At 28.4% G+C, this 19,004-nt stretch overlaps 1 protein-coding gene and 1 long non-coding RNA gene across 7 annotated transcripts; one reads left to right on the forward strand and one right to left on the reverse strand.

The window, feature by feature from the left end:
- The first annotated feature begins 200 nt into the window (after window positions 1-200).
- LOC145186148 (uncharacterized) lies at window positions 201-13,826 on the forward strand. 6 transcript variants are annotated; one of them, XM_090099040.1, is made up of 15 exons: window positions 201-358; window positions 484-527; window positions 2,208-2,309; window positions 2,637-2,732; window positions 5,175-5,285; window positions 7,867-7,986; window positions 8,063-8,125; window positions 9,342-9,392; window positions 9,718-9,766; window positions 10,122-10,157; window positions 12,277-12,346; window positions 12,657-12,681; window positions 12,925-13,015; window positions 13,439-13,574; window positions 13,651-13,826. In XM_090099040.1, the coding sequence occupies exons 2-14, from the start codon at window positions 510-512 to the stop codon at window positions 13,513-13,515; spliced, it is 909 nt and encodes a 302-aa protein (XP_089955166.1). In that variant the 5' UTR covers window positions 201-358; window positions 484-509; the 3' UTR covers window positions 13,516-13,574; window positions 13,651-13,826. The 6 variants fall into 6 exon arrangements, with proteins under 6 accessions (XP_089955166.1, XP_089955167.1, XP_089955169.1 ...); XM_090099041.1 differs by lacking the exons at window positions 12,277-12,346; window positions 12,657-12,681; XM_090099043.1 differs by lacking the exons at window positions 12,277-12,346; window positions 12,657-12,681 and having other exon boundaries at window positions 12,979-13,015.
- Window positions 13,827-14,101: 275 nt separating this feature from the next.
- On the reverse strand, window positions 14,102-14,652 carry LOC149883627 (uncharacterized). Its single transcript, XR_016456022.1, has 2 exons — window positions 14,550-14,652; window positions 14,102-14,159 (listed from the first exon to the last, which is right to left on the reverse strand). It is a non-coding gene; the product is annotated as an uncharacterized LOC149883627 (long non-coding RNA).
- Between the last annotated feature and the right edge of the window lie 4,352 nt (window positions 14,653-19,004).

The raw sequence follows: 19,004 nt of genomic DNA on the forward strand, positions 1-19,004 counted from the left end.
ACCTTGAACCAAGGTAGATTACGCAAAATTACGACAGCTTACGATTCATAATGCGGGAAATTCAAATGTTACGACTTGACTCGGATGGAAGTTCGACAAAAAAGTCGGTACGAGCCGGAATCGGACGGTCGAATCGGACGATGAAACAAAAACCGCAAGTTTTTCTTATGTCGAAATAAGATATAAAACTTCCGAGAGAAATTCCTGAGCAAAATTTTTGATTCCACGAGGTATAAAAATAGGAAAAATTTTCTATTTTCAGGAATATGACACAACCTACGAAGCTTTCGATTTGTTAAACTTAGATCGGTAGAATTTACAGTGTATATGTAAATACATTTAAAAGAAAAAATTTTTAGTAAGAAAAAGCTTATTAGTTCAGAAAAAATTTGTTGTTTAAATTACGTTTTCTGGTATTAATTTCTTTGCGAACTATTTAATATACTAAATACGTTTTGTGTCAATTTTAACTCTTATTCATAGAGAACCAATCAGTCTAACCACAAAATATGAAAAACACTGTTAAGGTAAGATAGTATGCTTTATAAAAATATAGTATATGTAATTATATGCACTTGTTTGTCTATAAAAAACCCATGATTAGTATTTAGCCCTTTCATACTCCAATTATTTTCCCATAACTAAAAAAAATCCAAACTTTGTTTTTTTGAACCTCATTTATGCCAATATGACATAAAAAAAAAAAATTAGGAAAAAGTTATGTGAAGATGTCATTTGAATTTGTTGTTATAGAACAATACTGCCCGCCAATGGGTATTTTTAATAAACAAACATTTTTGAGTTTTAGCAATTTTAATTCTACTCTACATTTGTTAAAACAGTAATAAAATTAAAATAACAAAACAGTCAAAGAGGGATGCTGACAAACAAAATAACTGGTAGTGGATTAAAACATTAAAAACTATTGGTTGACTCCATGAAACTCATTAAAAAAGTTTCTTTATTTTAAAAAACACAGGTTTATCTACCATTTCATACATTGAATAAAAGTAAAACCATTTCCACACGGCCTACAATAACTTTGTTTGTGTAATGTAATTTGATTAAGTCATTTATTTACTAAAGTCATTATTAATACTTTCATCATCAGAACTTTCATCTACACTAAACTCTGAATCTGAGCAAGTAAAATCACTGTACATATTTTTGTATTCTCGAGATCACTATTATTATTATTATTATCACTATCAACATCACTATCGTCAAAATCTATGACAAAAGCTTCTTCAGAAACTAATTTTGTTATAACTTTTTGTGTGTGTTTAGAAGAATAAAAATTTTTTAAAAGTGCCATTATTTATTTTACTTTAGGTTCTGAAAATAAATAAGTTGCATCAAATTACACACACACTCTCACACACACATATATGATATAAATTTATGTGTATATAAACATGTACTAAGCACACCCAGTATATAATACAGCATTGTACTCAATATAACCATAAGTAAAATATATAATCACATTCACAGTAATATTATATTTACTAAAAAATAAAAATAAGAATAACGATATTATAAATGATAATGATAATAACAATATTTTATTCTTTAAACTTATTTTAACAATTAAATGATAAAAAAAAAATTTTTTAATTAAAAAAACCTATCGCATAAAACAATGATGATAATGGACAGGATTTTATACCTTTCAAGCGCAGTGTTGTTCCACAACAACATATTAATTTTGTTTATTAGATCAAAAAGGTAGAAATAAACAAAAATATAAATGAGTAGTAAGAACAGTACTATGGTAAACTGGTATTAAATGTTTTTTTTACAACAAGATCAGATTTATAAATCCTTTAAATTAGTAGTGTTCGTTGTCTGCTCATAGTACCGACTTCACGCATGAAAAATCATCTACAAAATGTCAGTGGTACTCTGAAATAGTAAAGTAGACTTTTTCTACAGCCCTTTTTAATTTTCCTTTATAAAATAATATTGTTTTCAATCGGTTAGGATGCATTATTTGCATTGAGGAAGCTTAGTTTAATTTGTTGTTATATAACAACCCAGCGCATGAAAGGGTTAATTATTGAATATTATCTACATGGTTGGAAACAATTTTTAACTGCCAGATTAAGTTGTAATTCGAAAAAATGTTAAGATGATTTACCAAACCTCAAAGTAAAATCAATGCTATTCAAGTATTCTAGCAAACTAAACTTTATTTATTTATCCAGGATCCTGATTTGATTGAGGCTATTAAAAAAAAACAAAGCATTGACATTTTAACCCAAATTATTGAAAGAGCTCCATATAGTATTGAAGAAGCTGAAAAAAAGGTATGCAACCACAGTTGTTACTTGAAAGCTTAAATTACACATGAAATAGTTTACCACTGCATTTAAATGAAAGCTTATATTGTATGTGTGTACATACATACATACATACATACATACATACATACATACATACATACATACATACATACATACATACATACATACATACATACATACATACATACATACATACATAAATACATACATACATACATACATACATACATACATACATACATACATACATACATACATACATACATACATACATACATACATATAATTTAAGCTTTCGTGTAAATACACTTTATTGAACTTTTAATTTAGTTCCAGGAGTTACCTATTATTGTAGCAGTTAATTGCAATTACTTAGGAGCATTAAAGCTTTTGTTATACAAAGGTGCTGATGTAAACAAGAAGATTGTAAGTCACTTCTATCTATCTTATTGAGTAGTTTAAATATATATATATATATTTAAATAAAAGTATTCTGAAATTTCTGAAATGCTTCTTTTTTATGATATGTCTGGTAAATATTTAAGAGACCTACTCACTACTTTGTTTTCTTCATTTCAATTTATAATAATGTGGGTAGGATTAAAAAGGTCACAATAAGGTTACTAAATACCACCTAATTCTTTCGTTTATAATGCTGAGATAACTTAAAATTATTAGAAACAGTTTTTTTTAATTTCAAGTTAATTAGACTAGGTTTTTGTGTCTTCATCAATTTATTATGTTCATTTTTATTCTTGGAGGTAAGTTATCACTGGTTTCAAAAGTTTTAACTAACATTTTTCATATGCTTTTGGTGATTCACTAAATTCTGGGAAAGAATCTGCTACAAACTCAGTCTGTTTTTTACTGTAATTGATGCTTATGCTTTAAACATCACTTACCATGAAACATTAAGGTTAAGATTTTATTAAATAAATTGGCATAAAGTTTTTATTATTAAGCTCCAAAGTTATCAAAAATCAGAAAAATAGTTATAAAGAAGTGCAAAAACTACTATTTAAATTAACATATTATGTAAACAGAACAGGGATGGAACTCTGTGATATACAGATGAAAATTATGTAAAAAAAAAGTGTGAAATTACATAAAATTATGTAAAAAAAAAAAAGTGTGAAATTACGTAAAAAAAAGTGTGAAAAAAAGAGTTTACTACAGACAAACATTTAAACTTTATCATTAGTGGTTGTACAAAATAAACCCCTTATAAATGAGAGAACCATTTTTAGTGTTTTAGCCAATATGGACTTTGTTTTGTGTTATGAAATTTGTTTCAAACATCTTCAAGAAAGCCTGTTTCTTCAATATTTCTTTATCCTAACAAAAGTGTATAATCTAATGTTTGATTTAATGTTGGACAGCTCTAGAGTCTATTGGACTAGTTTTTCATTTTAAATATATGTTGAGGCATGTTTATCAAAAATAATGTATACAGATCTTAGGCTGGCGAGTAAATTGGTTTAAGGTACTGACTTAATAACCATCACACCAACCATTCACAGCATTTTACTATTGATGGTGCTTTCTTTTACCTGATTGCATGCTATTTTCTGTACTAGTTAAAGTCCTAGAGAAAAAGCTACTGTTCTGCCTAGTTGCAGCAGTATTAGTTTTAAAATTGATTGAGCATTTCTGGTACTCACTGGATCTAGAAATTGTAGAAATATTTTGAACAAAGATAAAGATCTTAAAGCTGTATTACTAAAAATATGGTAATAAATTGCTGAGGAAAAGACTAAAAAGTTTGTTAAATCAATGCCAAAAAGATTGTCTTTTATAAAAGTAAATGTGTAATAAAAGTAACCATAATAACCATTTATTTTTGCTCACTATGCAACTAAAGAATTAGGCTCAAAAATCATTAGTTTGTTGTTATGGGTGGCTAGGCATAATTTATTTTTGAAATTTTTATTTACATAAAGTTCTCTTTACAAAAGATACTTCATTTGCAGAGAATTTTTAAAAGGTGCCACATTTGTGCAAAGTCAGCAAAAAATTCGGCTGCAAAGTTTGTGAGGCATGAGTTAATTTAGGAAAACCTCTGTTGGCGAAATATTTCTGAAGGTAAAATTTTTAATTAAGTATCCAGAAGTGCTTTTTTCTTTCTCCATTTATGCTAACGTTAGTCAATCCTAGCATGTTAGTTATTGGTAAAATGGAAAATAATGTTGATTTATTGTTGTTATTGTTTTCAACTTTACAGCTGATATAGGGTAGCCTTTTTGTCTTTTTTGCTTAGGGTCTTGCTTTTGAAAAACAGAAATTTGAGTTCTGTGTAGGCATTTTAGGTCAAGTTTACTACTACACCAAATGCAGTTGAATTTGATAGCAGCAAATGTTTGTAGTTTAGTTGGGACAGTCTGTAAGAGGGCTTTGGGCATCTAGGACTATTGCAAATGATTTTACACTATATTTAAAAGAAAAAATGCTGCTAATTGGACAACATTTTTCTTGTTTGATAAATTTTTCTTTGTTTGATTGTCTGCGAATATTTTGTTTAACAACTTGATGTTCTAATTTACTCAGTAAAATTGTTTAGCTTTACAAAACCTTTTTTTACTGTGATCTTTGTTTTAGTTCAAAGTTTAACAAATTGTACATAGGCCTTTATAAATTAAACTTCATTTGTGCACAGAAAATGTGCGTCTCATGTTGAGATTTTGTACATGAGAAAATGTACTTAAAAGTTTAATGACATGTAGCTTATTTGGATGTTAAAGAGATTATTTAATGTTTCTAGTATTTTATACTTTTAGAAAAGTCATAAATGCTTTTTATTTATAACTAAAGAGATTATGAATAATTAGTTTTTAGTTTGTTTAACTGTTTCTATAAATGTGATTATTTTAGAAAGAGACTGGAAAAACAGCAATATACAATGCAGTTATGCGTAACAACCTTGCAGCAGCTTATATGCTGTTATGTCATAATAAAACAGATTTAACTATTCAATGTTTGAAGGTAAATATTTATAGATACTAAGAAAGTTGATAGTTTTTTTTTTTTAAATATTGGTACCAAAAAAGTATTGGTTTGATACAAACGTTTATCTTACTAAAAATCAATCTCCCATTTTGTTTGATAGCCTTTCTCTATTGCTGGAGGCAGATGCATAAGTCTTTCAAGAAAGTAAAGTTTTTGATGTCTAAACTTTTTTAAAGCTATTTAAATAAACAGTCGCTGAAGAGTACAAGGGTAGATCCACTAAAACATTCCAGTTATGTTGTAAAAGTTTGTAGATGGTCTGGGATTGTCTTCATGGAATGCAACCCCCTTTCTGTGCCTAATCAGACCACTTTTGGTAGATTGATTGCTTTAGCTCAATTAATTATAAACAGTATGTTTTTGAATTAAAGGTTTGATGATAGCTCTTGCCAGTATCACAAAAGGTGTTGCTTAACCCTCTTTAGATGTAAATTGACTTTTGTTCTAGTTGAAGCACATCTCTTAGTTTATTGCATGATTTCTTGTAATAAGCATAAAGTTGGTCTATCAATTTTTTTTCTATCAACTCATGTATCACCAATACTTTGCTCTTGTTAACTATTCAAAGTTGAGATTATCACCTTTATACTGTTGCATGGGTAATCTCAAGGATTTCAACCATTTCTTGAGTTCTATAATGATCATTACTAGGACCAATATTTTATTAGTTGTACATAGCTAAGAATGTTTTTTCAATAAAACTTAACTATTTACAGCACATGGCATCTGCAATGACACCTGCAAATGCCACCTGACTTTTTTTAGAAATAAAAAGCCTAATTAAAATTCAAAAATGTTCTTTATTTTATGCCGTTTTTGATAAACAAAATTTCAAATAAAGTCCACCATATAACAGTTTTTTGTTCTAGAATTTCTTTTGTCAATAACAACAATTTTTTTACATTTGTGAAGTAGAAAAGTTTTATTTTTCAATGCAATCCATCTACTGCAAGAAAATAAAAGCATTTATACAATGATTTTTAAAAATTTTTAAGTTTTTAAAGTCCTATTTTATTTTTTTCACAGCGGTCTTCTGACATTGATGAGTACCTACTTTTTAAAAATTTTTAAAGATTTTATATAATACTTTTCAAAAACATTTATGTTTATAAAGTCCAATTTTATTTTTTTCATGGTGGTCTTCTAACATATTGATGAGTTCCACCAAAACTGAAAAAGATATTTATGCTTTCTTTAGACTACAAGGTATTGCACTGTTTTTTCATAGGCCAATAAACATGTTGATTGGCAAATGCTAAACTTTTATCAACATTCCTTTTTTTCAGAAATGGCTTTAAAGGTTCTAGGTTTAAGGTTTGATTGTATAAGGCTGTCTTGACTGCTAACACGCTGCGTTGACAATACTGTGACAATATTGTCACAGTACAAGCAGAATTTAGAAAGTTTTAATTTTAGGAAATGTTTTCTCATTAAAGCAAATATTCTAGTTAAATGAAATGAAAGCATATTATCATGCCATACTTTTTTGAAAAATGCTTCCATTTGGTTTACAGTTCATCGTAATTTCCTAACAACTCTGACATAAAATTGTGTTCAATATTTGTAAGTCTTGTTTTTCCAGCATTAAGTTCTTCATTCAAAAACAGTACAATACTTAATCTAATGTATGGCAGTAACATTCCAAAAAACAGTTTTTTCTTCACCTCCCTCTTCAAACACCTTTTTGTAGATGCATACTTGCTCCACTTTTACATCATTTATGGGTACTAGTTGCACCTGGAACAATCATTTTTATACTATTCAAAGATTATATTCATCTAAAAATATCTTAATTTAATCATTCGTTCTTCATTTTAACTCTTTCAATGCAGAGAGCTCCTAAACTCATTTCTTTTTACAATATTTTTCAACTTGCCCCTTTTTTGTTGAGACGTTTTCCATCAAAGTAAATCGTACTGGGTTTCCAGAGGAAGTTTTAGTTCTTTTACTAATTCTTCAACTTCTCTGAAGATGGATTTGTATATGCTTGATTCCTTAGTTAGACAGTTTTTTACAAATGGCTTTTGATTTTTAACTGGATTTCAAACTCATTAAGAAGTTTCTATTCATATTCAGTCCTTTTCTAGTTGTTCTCTTTGATCTTTTATAGATTTGGTTATCCCAATCAATCTATATTACTTTTTACTGTTAAACACAGTTTTCATACATTTTTCAAAAGCTGTCCACCTTTACAGTTATTATTTGCTTAAATTTATGAGAAAAATTTAATTTCTTCATGATTGCCATCCTTTTTTTGCTAGTTTGCAAGTTCTTTCTTTCCTATTTTTTACATATTTTCCCATAAATAAGTATTTTAAATAAAGAAATGTTATACCTCCTAGCCAACTTTTTTGAACAATAAAAACTCAGGTAGCAGGCAAAGGAAACTATGTAAAGTCTAAAAATAGGTGATCTGAATTAAAGACCCAACCAGTAAATGTTTTCTCTAAATGATTTCACTTTTTGGTAACAAAACTGTTTAATAACGCAAGTAAAAATGTGAAATTTATTACTTTAAACCACAAAAATGTTAAATCAAAAGTTATATTATTTTTAGGTTAAAAATACTCCGTTGCATTGTGCTATTGATCTTAATGATGTTCAAATGGTAAAAGCTCTTGTTTCTTATGCAAGCAGAAAGAACATATTATCGAGGTTAATGTCAATCAAAAATGAGGTAATAGAATTTTTTTCTTTATGCTTTGTTCGTTATTTACCATTAACACCAATAAGTATTTGGGTTGATTATTTAGAATGGACATACACCAGATAAGGTTTCCACATCTAGCAGTGGCCAAGCTATTGCTGTCTTAAATGTAAGTTTTTATGTTATGCAGTTGTGTGATGAGCTTGTTCTTTTTTAAATAATATTTAAAGTGATTCATACACTAAAATAGTATGAAAAATACAGGTGCACAATCAGACAAAAAATGAATTAAGGGTTACAATGAAATTGCCCTAATATATCTTTTTTTAATCAGCCACATGAATCTTATTAACATCATCTGTACTTTGTACAGAAGGTGGAAAGCTAATAGTAGATTTTAAAGTTGAGGTAACACTTGCAAAACGAAGCTGTGAAAGTGGAAAGAAACAGTCTATGGAAAGAATTTTCTTTACTTACTCAAAAGTCAGAGTATCAAGTTAACCCCAAAAAAGAGATTGGATCTGAAATTGTGATGAAAGAGATGAGCTTATTTGAAGCTACCTCAACAAAACCTGAAATTATTATTTCATAACATTTAAGTCTTTTATCTTGCCTGAAAGTTGTTGTAACATGTTGCCGACAATTAAGTCAATTTTAGTCAGTTTATGTCAGTTTCCTTATTGTGTTTCATAGTAGTCAATTGATACTTTGTATTAAATCATTATCCTGAGAAGAACAACTATGCTAATTGCATCTAATCTGAATAAACTTCGTTTTATTGCTTCAACTAGTTTTAGCTTTCTACTCTAGTGATATGTAGAGTCCACTATATGATTAGTGATATGTAGAGTCCACTCTACATATCACTAATAAACTCAAATAATGTTTTTTTAGCTTTAGATTTTTTAAGTAATTTATGCACTTTGTTTCTAAGTAAATGTTCAAATGCAACCTTACACAAATATTACTTGTAATTGTTGCTCTCATATACTTTTTATATTATGAAATTCGAAATTTCTTTGTTTTATCTTATTACATATATAAATGGTTTATTTGAAAAACATTTGATAGTTTATTTGAAAAACATTTGTAATTGACATACAGAACTGTGTTTTACCTCAGTGTAGCAACATAATTATGGTTTAAAAATAAAACAGTTTTTTTGTTGTAAGCTTAATGTTTTTCTATTACAAGCTTGTTTTTAAGTTGCAAGCTGAAATATGGTACTCAATAATTGCCCTTAATACTGTGATGTCACCTTTCTCTAATATTTTGGTTTTATAAAAAAATCAATTTTTTTTGTTAAATAAAAATCATCTTAAATATTTGAACTATGTTTCATAGGCTTCAAATTTTATTAAATCAAGTACTTATATTCTTTTCAGGAGATGTTAGAAGAACTAAAGAGAAACAATGGTTCAATACCTCAAGAAAATGTATTAGCTTGTTTTTAAGTTATAAGCTGAAATATGGTACTCAATAACTGCCCTTAATACTGTGATATCATCTTTCTCTGATAGCGTGGTTTTACAAAAAATCAAGTTTTTTTAAACAAAAATCATCTTAAATTTTTAAACCCCGTATGATAGGATTTTTTTTTTGAAGATAAAGATTGCTAAATTTAAATTGATTTGAATAGATGTATATTTTTAATCAAGCATCCATCAGAGTGAACCATTCATCAAAATTTTTTTTTTTTTTTGTAAAAATCATCAAAGTTGCATCAAATTTTGTTAAATCAAATATTTATATTCTTTTCAGGAATTTTCACCGAGAACCAGCATTTTATCAACACAAAAAGACTTTCAAGGTTTGTTTTTTTTTTTTAGTTTGAACAGGTTATGGTTTTTTAGATAAGTTTCTTTAGATATATTTTGTATAACAATCAGTTATGATCATTATAAATTTGATGTTTATTAGACTTTGGATTACATTGGACTTGTTCCTTGCTAAAAATTAGAACATTTACATGACATTTTTAAATCATAACCAACAATTTAAAATAACTTGTAAAATTGTTTATAACTTTTCTTTCAAATACTCATTTGACCTCAATGTATGTATAATAAATTTATATTTTAAATTTTATGTTAAGGATATTTTTTTTTTATATATCTTATCAATATCAATTAAATCTGATAATAGTTATATTTCTTTTCGTTCAGGGAATGGTTCTTGCACAATTAAAAATCTAAATAGTGGTGAGTTTCTGGAACTTTTTTTTTTCAATTCAGTTTCTTTTTTATTTAGACTAATTCAAAACTGAACGAATCTTTCAGTTCAGTTTTATATTGGTCTAAATAGAAAAATATAAGCAGCAGTGTGAGATGATTTTTAAGCTGATGTTTTTATAAAAATCTTAAAGAAATCTGAAAGTTATCAAAATATTCCACATTTTAATTAACTTAAAAACTATAGCTTGAATTTTGCTTTCACAAAAATGCACTTATAATGTTATATTGACTCATGGGTTAAAAACTCAGAAACGGTATCAATTAAAAGTTGAAACAATTTGCTTAATAATCCTATCTTTATATTCATGACCTTAGCAATTAAAGCCTTCATTTTTGTACCTCTCACTATTATTGAAAAATGATTTTTTAACTAAGTTTTTTAACAATAATTACTCGTATATACAGGTAAACTATAATTACATGTATAAACACGTAAACAATACTTACACGTAAACACACGTAAACTATAACTACACGTATATACACGTAAACTAAACTAATTACACCCAACTACACGTGCACTATATTTTTTTTCTTGAAAAAAAAAAAAAAAAAAAATGAAGTTTCTATTTTACTTATCAAAGAAAGTGATTAGTTAATAAGATTAAAAAGCATTTTTAAAATGAACTTATTTGATTCCTAAACGTGTCTATCAGAAAGCTCAAAAAGTGTTAAAGTTTTAATTTATAAAAACGTTTTAAGATAAAATAAATTAGTTTCATATTCATTGTATGTGGTGGCTTCCTTTTTTTTTTCCTTTGATTTAATTGTCATGCTTTTTATTGTTGTGAAGCTAGGGGCCAGATATTTATGACATCCGCACACAGGGGAGGGCCTATTTCTACAATCTTAATTAGATACCAGGGAAGCGCGATGTAATGAGAACCAGTAATGTTCTAAATACGTAACAGTACTTACAACCAAACTAATATTAAGTAAAATTCGCCATTTACGTTTGATTTGATACTCGGTAAATTAACAAAAACAGTTATGTGTAAAGCAAAAGAGTTTTTTTAAAAAGCTTACTAGCCTTACTTCTTAAAAAAAAGCTTCTTAGCCTTTTTCCTTCGAAAGAAATGTTGTAGAGCTTCTACATTTCTACCTGCAGTTACACTTTTTTTCCTTGCGCATGTTTGCAAGATAGAAACGGGTAACTGCAGGTAGAAATGTAGGAACTGTATAATACTTTTTGTGTCGAAAATTATTTAGTTTTTAGACACTTTTGCGGTACCTTAATTTTTGTGCCAGCGTCATAAATGTATAGAGTATATCAACTTCATTATGCATAACGAAATTGATGGTTTTTAAATGCAATTTAATTTTAGTCACAATAAACAACACTTATTTATGTGGCGAAGTTAATGAAAGATGTAGCGCAGCAGAATACATCAGGCCACCTGAATATATGTCTTTAACGAGCTCGTCATTAAGTTTCGAACTAACAGATGAAAATACACGGATTCCAAGCTCGATACCAGATAAAAGTGCGTGGATGTCAAACTCAACACTAGATAGTAGTGCACCTTTAGATAAACAGTCAAATGGTTTTTCTCTTTTCATCCAATTACATCGGTTCCATAAGGTTTATTTGGAGAATGAAAAAACAAAAAAATTACGAAACTGAAAATAAGGTAAAAAGAGATATTGAGGTTTTGCTTTGACATTCAGATTTTGCATTTTCGCATTTTGGTCTCTGCTCTTTAGATGCTTAAAGTTATTAAACGAGTTTTCTCAAAGAATGGCAATTAGATTTTTTCAGAAGTTGAATAACAGTTTTAAATTTGATTGGATTCTTTTTTTTAGAATACTGTAATCTGAGTAATTACCATTATTAGTTTATAAAATATTTTATTTAATCAGAAAATTTATGTGAAAAAAATAACGATTGGTAGGAACTATTTGCTTATCTTTTCTCTACATGACAATTAGCAAGTGAGTTTGTGCCATTATTGATTCGGAAATATATATATATGTATTGTATATACTCTAAGCGTTTCTAGTTTGTGAGACAGTTTTAATAACCCCTTTAGAAAAAAAATGTTTGGGTAAATAGGTGTTATCTTTAGAGCCTCATTCTTATCTTTAGCGTTCATTTTAACAAAAATGACTTCGTTACGTCAATTTAAATGTGAAGATCTATTTCGCTTTAATAACGTGTAAGGTATTTATTTGAATCTTTTAAACATTGTTCGACGTCCTTCTTGTTTGTTGATTTGGGTTTTTAAAATTGTTCGATGCCTTTTAAAGTCTTTAGTATCGTTCGGTGCTCGTCCTATTTTTTATTTCCCACTGCCCTTTCTTTTATTAATAAAGATTATCGTTAATAAGTTATTATTATCCTATATATTGTTAAACTTGTGTTTTTAACTATAACATTCTCTTTGAAGAAGCTTTAAATCTAGAAATAAATTAGTTTTTGCTTTAAAGTTATAACTGATTTTTTTGTTTTGTTTTATTGTTTACTAGAAATCTGTATCCTTTGACAGAGACGGTACAGTTGTATTCATTAGTTTTATTTGATGCTCCTTCAGTTTGTTTAAAAAATATGCTGAAAATTTCATTCAGATTATGTTCAAAATCCATATGTATAATTTTAAAATTACGAGCTAATAGTATTAGCTCAAGTTGAAAATAGATTTTAAGTTGGCTTATATATAAACTAAATTTAAGCCTAGTTTCAACTTGTGTGTGTTCTCTTGTGCGCTTTTGAGAGTTTTATTATTCAATTTTGTAGTATGGCTTGCCATTTTACTTGACTTACTTAGCTCATTGGCCGGAGTATTTTCAGGTTGCCGAGTCAGCAGAAGGCAGGATCATGGGTTACAGTGAGTAAAAAATTAGTTGGAGTTATTTTAATTTTGAGATTCTTACACATTTTCCATGAAACATTTTTTCATGCACGAAACATTGTTTCATGCATGAAATATCTCATTGATGAAACAATTTGTTTGGCAGACGATTTTCTATCTGTTTGCAGATCAAATTCCTGAATTATGATCAAAATCTTTATCTATTTAAGGAAATATCTTTTGCCTTATCTAATATTTATTTAATACTTGTGTAATATTTCGACGCCTTATTGTTGCAGAACTATTTCATTTGATCCCATTGATGCAACTTCTGTATGAATGAATGACTAGACAATTTAGATTCATTTTATTAATCTTTTATTGAAAGAAACTGAAGAATCATAAAATATTTATCAGACAACGAACGACCAACAATTATTTTGCTTGCATTGATTTTAGTTATGGGTAAAGCCGAAGGTCATCTTTCCACGGAACAATGGCATGGACATGTGACTTGTTTAAGTGTTTCGCCTTAGTTTAGAAGGCTTGGACTAGCAGCCAGTTTGATGCAAGGGCTTGAAGAGATTTCGGAACAGTAAAATACTTATTATTATTGTAACTTTCCTTTTTGTAAGTTCATAAAGATTGATTTAATCTTTTCGTTTATTTAGAAAAAAGTGCTTTTTCGTTGATTTATTTGTCCGTGAATCAAATGACATAGCGGTGAACATGTATAAGAAACTTGGTTATGTAATATAACTTGAAAAAAATACCAATTTAAAAGTTTAGGGTAAGAAAAGACAACTTGTAAATGGTAAAATACTTCATCAAAGCATGAAAATTAAAAGGGTTTTTTATGTTTTTTATAAAAGTCATTACTTTGACCTTTTAGACCCATTATTTTTGTTTTAATATAAAATGCAATAACCACCACTACAAATATTAGATACATATTGTCCAATGCCTCTTTGCATTTATGATGCTTTAACCTAGAACTGGTTAGAGAAACTGCTACACAAACACTTTACATAATTCAATTTAATTGTCGTAGTAACCTGTATAACTTAAATGTTGTAAATGTTTAGAAAAAAAAACATAGTCAATATATTATTAAAATTTAACCTGGCTCTACATTTACAATTTTGACAGCTGCCAACTCCCCTGTTCCTTTAACACGAGCCTAAAAAAGAATTACTAAAACAATGATTACTTCCTAATCAGTATATGTGTGTGTGTGTGTGTGTGTGTGTGTGTGTGTGTGTGTGTGTGTGTGTGTGTGTGTGTGTGTGTGTGTGTGTGTGTGTGTGTGTGTGTGTGTGTGTGTGTATGTGTGTGTGTGTGTGTGTGTGTGTTGTATCAGACCCCTAGCGTCTAACATACCTAAACAACTGCCAAAAAAACTCACAAACCATAAGCAACAAATGGCTATGGCCTCTACAAAATCTTTACTTACAATGCCTTTTGAATTTTATCACTTAAGAGTTATAGTTATTTTTTTACCAACTCTCTGAGTATAGAAGACTGTCTGGGTGCTAGGAGCCTTACTCTATATATGTTTTTGTATAAATACCTTATAAACTTCGCCATATGTTCCACTACCAACCCTTTGAATTAGCTCAAGATCATTTTCTGGTTTAGTTTTCAGAATATTTGCTTTGTTGTTTTTCATTTATAATTAATATAAACATGCATTCATACATACATACATACATACATACATACATACATACATACATACATACATACATACATACATACATACATACATACATACATACATACATACTTACATATGTATGTATGTATGTATGTATGTATGTATGTATGTATGTATGTATGTATGTATGTATGTATGTATGTATGAAAATGATCTTGAGCTAATTCAAAGGGTTGGTAGTGGAACATATGGCGAAGTTTACAAGGTATTTATACAAAAACAATGAAATGAAATCTGATGAAAACACATTAGCTTTTATGCTCCCAAACACAACAAAATTGCTACCATTCGTTATTACTATTTAGCATAGTATTTAGAGATAAATTGTATAAAACTCTAAACATGTTGTTTCTACTTAACTTGAAAAAATGCCGAAAATTGTCTGGAATCACAAAAAGTTTTAACGATTAAAAAAAATTACAAAATATTTTCCAAAAAATTTCATCATAAGTAAACTCGCGAAATAAGTAATTGAAAAAAAAACTATTATTTTTTAAAAATTTTTTTAAATGTTATTTTATAACTATAACTAAAACTTAGTTATAAAATATCGATACGCCAGTTTACACGACAGCAACGAATTCGGTACGCGCTTAAAAAATACATCCGAAAAGAAATCAAATTTATTGTTTACAATGGTTTGAATTACACGAATGTAAGTATTCTTTTATAACGTAATTTAAATTGTTCCACGCCGTATGTTATAACCAAAGCAACGCTATTGCAAAAAAGTTAAACAAATATTTAATTTAGAGTAAATTCAAAAAAGTTTCATAATCAGTGAAATGAAAACTTAAAACAAAAAACAAGTAAAAAAATATAAGGTCACATAATATTTTTTAAATATGAAAACTCGGTTCTTGAGAAAGAATATTCTCTTTACAGCCAAGCTCTTTGAGAGGATGAACGAAGCCATGATTAACTTACCCTGGTGGAATATAAGTCCTTAGTTAGTGCAAGGAGTTGAAGCGGGAGGGGAAGGGGAGGTTTCCGGCCACCACCCTTCCTGCTGAGTTATTATGAGCTGATATATATATATATATATATATATATATATATATATATATATTATATATATATATATATATATATATTCGTGTCGCGATGAAAAAACTTTACAAAGGAAACTTTTTAAAAAAAGTTTTTCCCTTTTCTGTTTACAAAAAACGCATTGTAATTAAAAAGTCTAGTAAAAATCTTTTTCTTCAGCGCTGGTTGACCCAGTGTGAGGGATTGTTTACTTCAATTCCTGCATTACGCGATAAAACAGTCCTACGGTAAGCGATTAAACTTTAAAATTACTTTGTGAAAAGGAAATCGTAACAGCTCAGCTGACGAATGAGTCGTTTAAATGAGAGAATATTTTTCCATAGCATATTTCACAAACACTATGAGTTTTTTAGTTTTGCTAGCTTAGATTGTTTTGTTGCATTAAAAGAGTATGACTTGAATATTTAAACTTTTCATCCCGCTTTTCATAAGTAACGAATTTGTTTTCGCGCTCTTAAAAATTTGTATAACTAAATTCGTTTTTGTTAAGAAAATAAACTTTTTTTGCTTGCAATAAAAACTTTCATCGAGTGTAGTGATATTGTTGAATTTGCAGTTCCAAACAATCTGAAAATGTACAAGACATTCGTGTAAAATTTTTCATGAAAGGATACGGCTCCAATGAAATTTTGCTAATTCTATCTCATCATAGTTGTTTCTACCTACGAAATCATAATCGCTGAAGAACAATAAAATACGAGCCTTAAGAACTTACCTTTGTAGGAATTGTAAACGTTTAGCTGATCATTTACAACAAGTTCAAACAACAATCATTAAAGAGCTGCGAGGATCTCATTTTGCATGACCTACAGATTGATGTGTGAGTACCTTAGAAAAAATATATGAGTGGTGACTACCCGATACGTAACGATGAATGCATTACAAACGCTAAATTCTCAGGGAAGTGACTATAAGCCTTCTGGATGCGTTACTGTCTGAATTTCAAACTCTGAGGTGCCAGGGGTATACAAGATAATGCGAGTTTACAATAAAAATTTCTTTAACTCATCTCACAATTACTTCATATATGCAATTCGTTTTATCACTGTCTCAATTAAGTCATGAATTGGAGTTACTGAACTTATATTATATATTTTAGTAGCTAATATATCGTCTATTGACAAGTAAAACTCACTAAGTGACACTGCAGCTAATTTGAGATAATCAAGTTTTAGTTAATTCACTTTATTAAAATTCCATTTATCGAGATATCAATGTGATATCTCTAAATAAATTACTACTATTTTGGATTGATTTACGCACTTAGTGACTTTTTCTTGCAATATGTTGTTAATATTTGGGCATCATAGTTTATAAAAGTCAATTTCCCATAAAACTGTACTTAATGAGTTTTACTTGTCAACCGACGATATTATAAAATGATAAAGTAATGTAAAATAATAATTTTTAACGTGTATATGCATAATATGATCTATATCTGAATAAAAAATCAAAAAACGAATTTTATTGAATATTCAGATAAAGGCTTTTCAAAAAATCTTTACTAAAAAAAAAAAGGAAAAAGAATTTATTAGATAGTAGATTCTATCAAATCCTTATCATTTAACATTTAAACGTTTAAACGTTTTAACGTTTAAACGATGATTCAAAGGTGCCCCATTCATTTTATTCAAAAGTGCCCTAATAGGGATTTAAATAAAAACGATGATTTTTCCAAACAAAGTTATCTCATCGATTGACATTTTCTGCTTAATTGGAAATCTTATGTCTTAATTGGAAATCTTAAATCTTTGTCCTCAAAAACAAACCAATCATATATTTTGTCCAATTTATGCCAAATGCCAGGAAGGACAGGTGACAGGTGCGAAGGTAAATATTATCTTCACAAAATATTTCGTTTTATTAAGTTTAAATATAAAAACGCTTCAAAAATGCATTTTTTCAAAGCTGCTCCCTCTCCCCTATAAAAAGACTTCATAGCAAACACAAATTTCGTTTTAGTAACCTTCAAATGGTTAAAACCAGCTATTATTTTTAACAGTGGTTCAATTTTGAATCTATTTATCCTCATTCTCCTGTATGCACACCTAAAAAACACAGTCTAGTTTATGTTCAGTTTATTTACATTGATCACAAATTATGCGTATTGTTGTGTTGCCCATATATATCTCAATCTTATTACCATAATAAATATATAGATATCCTCATATTTATGTAAACACATATTTAGCCAGCAGGTACTGCGTGTAATTGGTTTCTTAAGTTAAAAAAATTAGATTTTTTTTAAGCATCATTAAGTTTTTAAACGTTTTCTATTGAATGTTTAACTTTTGCTAAAAAAACTTACCTTAAACATTCAAAGTAGAAGACAAAATGCGAATGAAAAGTTGACCTCTGCCCGTTTATTTAGCTTCCAAGTTCTAATGAAAGTCTTTTTAAATTACAATGTGTGGAGCTAGTGATTTTCAAAGAAACCATTCTTATGAAATACCTTGTGGTTTTTATTACTGTACCTTCTGTAGTATTTAAAACTGAAATAACGAAAATTTTAACTGCGATGTCTGGTTTATGAGTCATAAAAATCGATTTTGAGTGATCCCATTAGAATTCTGATTTTTAAAAATATGATTAAAATTCAAAAATTTTGATTCAACTTCCCAACGTCGCATTTATTACTTTTAAGAAAAAAGCGTTTTAATTTTTAAATAACTTTCTACTTGACCAAAATTTGTTAATGACAATGACTAAAAATTAATTTAAGAATGTGAAGAAATTGCGTGAAACTTTGTTGTCATGTTGATACGAAACGCCATAAAGATCATAGCATTCGAGAAATCCGATAAGTTGTAACTACTTTACATAGGTACTTTATTCATGGTCGTTATGCAACTTGATTCCTCTTATCAATTTTAATGACCATAAAACACTAGCTGATAGAAAGGATAATGGCGGGTGGAAGTTTCCAACTACGAAGGATTAGCACCAACACAAAAACAACACATTTCAAATAATTATAGTCGAAAGCTTTAAGGAAAGTATTTTGTAAATTTTTTTAATCCCCCACAACAGATATGGTAACTCGTATTGAAAATAAATTTAATAAAAAAACCAACTTTTTGTATCTGATATTTTTATTGCATATATATAGTTCGTATTCTCGATCTTTTTCTCGGTTCTTATTCAAGGCTCTCGTTTCATCGATTTGCGTAATCTTAATTTCACTCCTTTTCTTTTTTCTTTCTGAAAAACTTTTAAACCTTCTTGGTTCTTACAGAAAGTTCATCAGGTTCATTGTAA

Source organism: Hydra viridissima, unplaced genomic scaffold (genome assembly GCF_058129835.1).
Source record: "Hydra viridissima isolate aposymbiotic clone 2 unplaced genomic scaffold, HvirCarnegie_v1 scaffold_9, whole genome shotgun sequence".
Taxonomy (NCBI): Eukaryota; Metazoa; Cnidaria; class Hydrozoa; order Anthoathecata; family Hydridae; genus Hydra; species Hydra viridissima.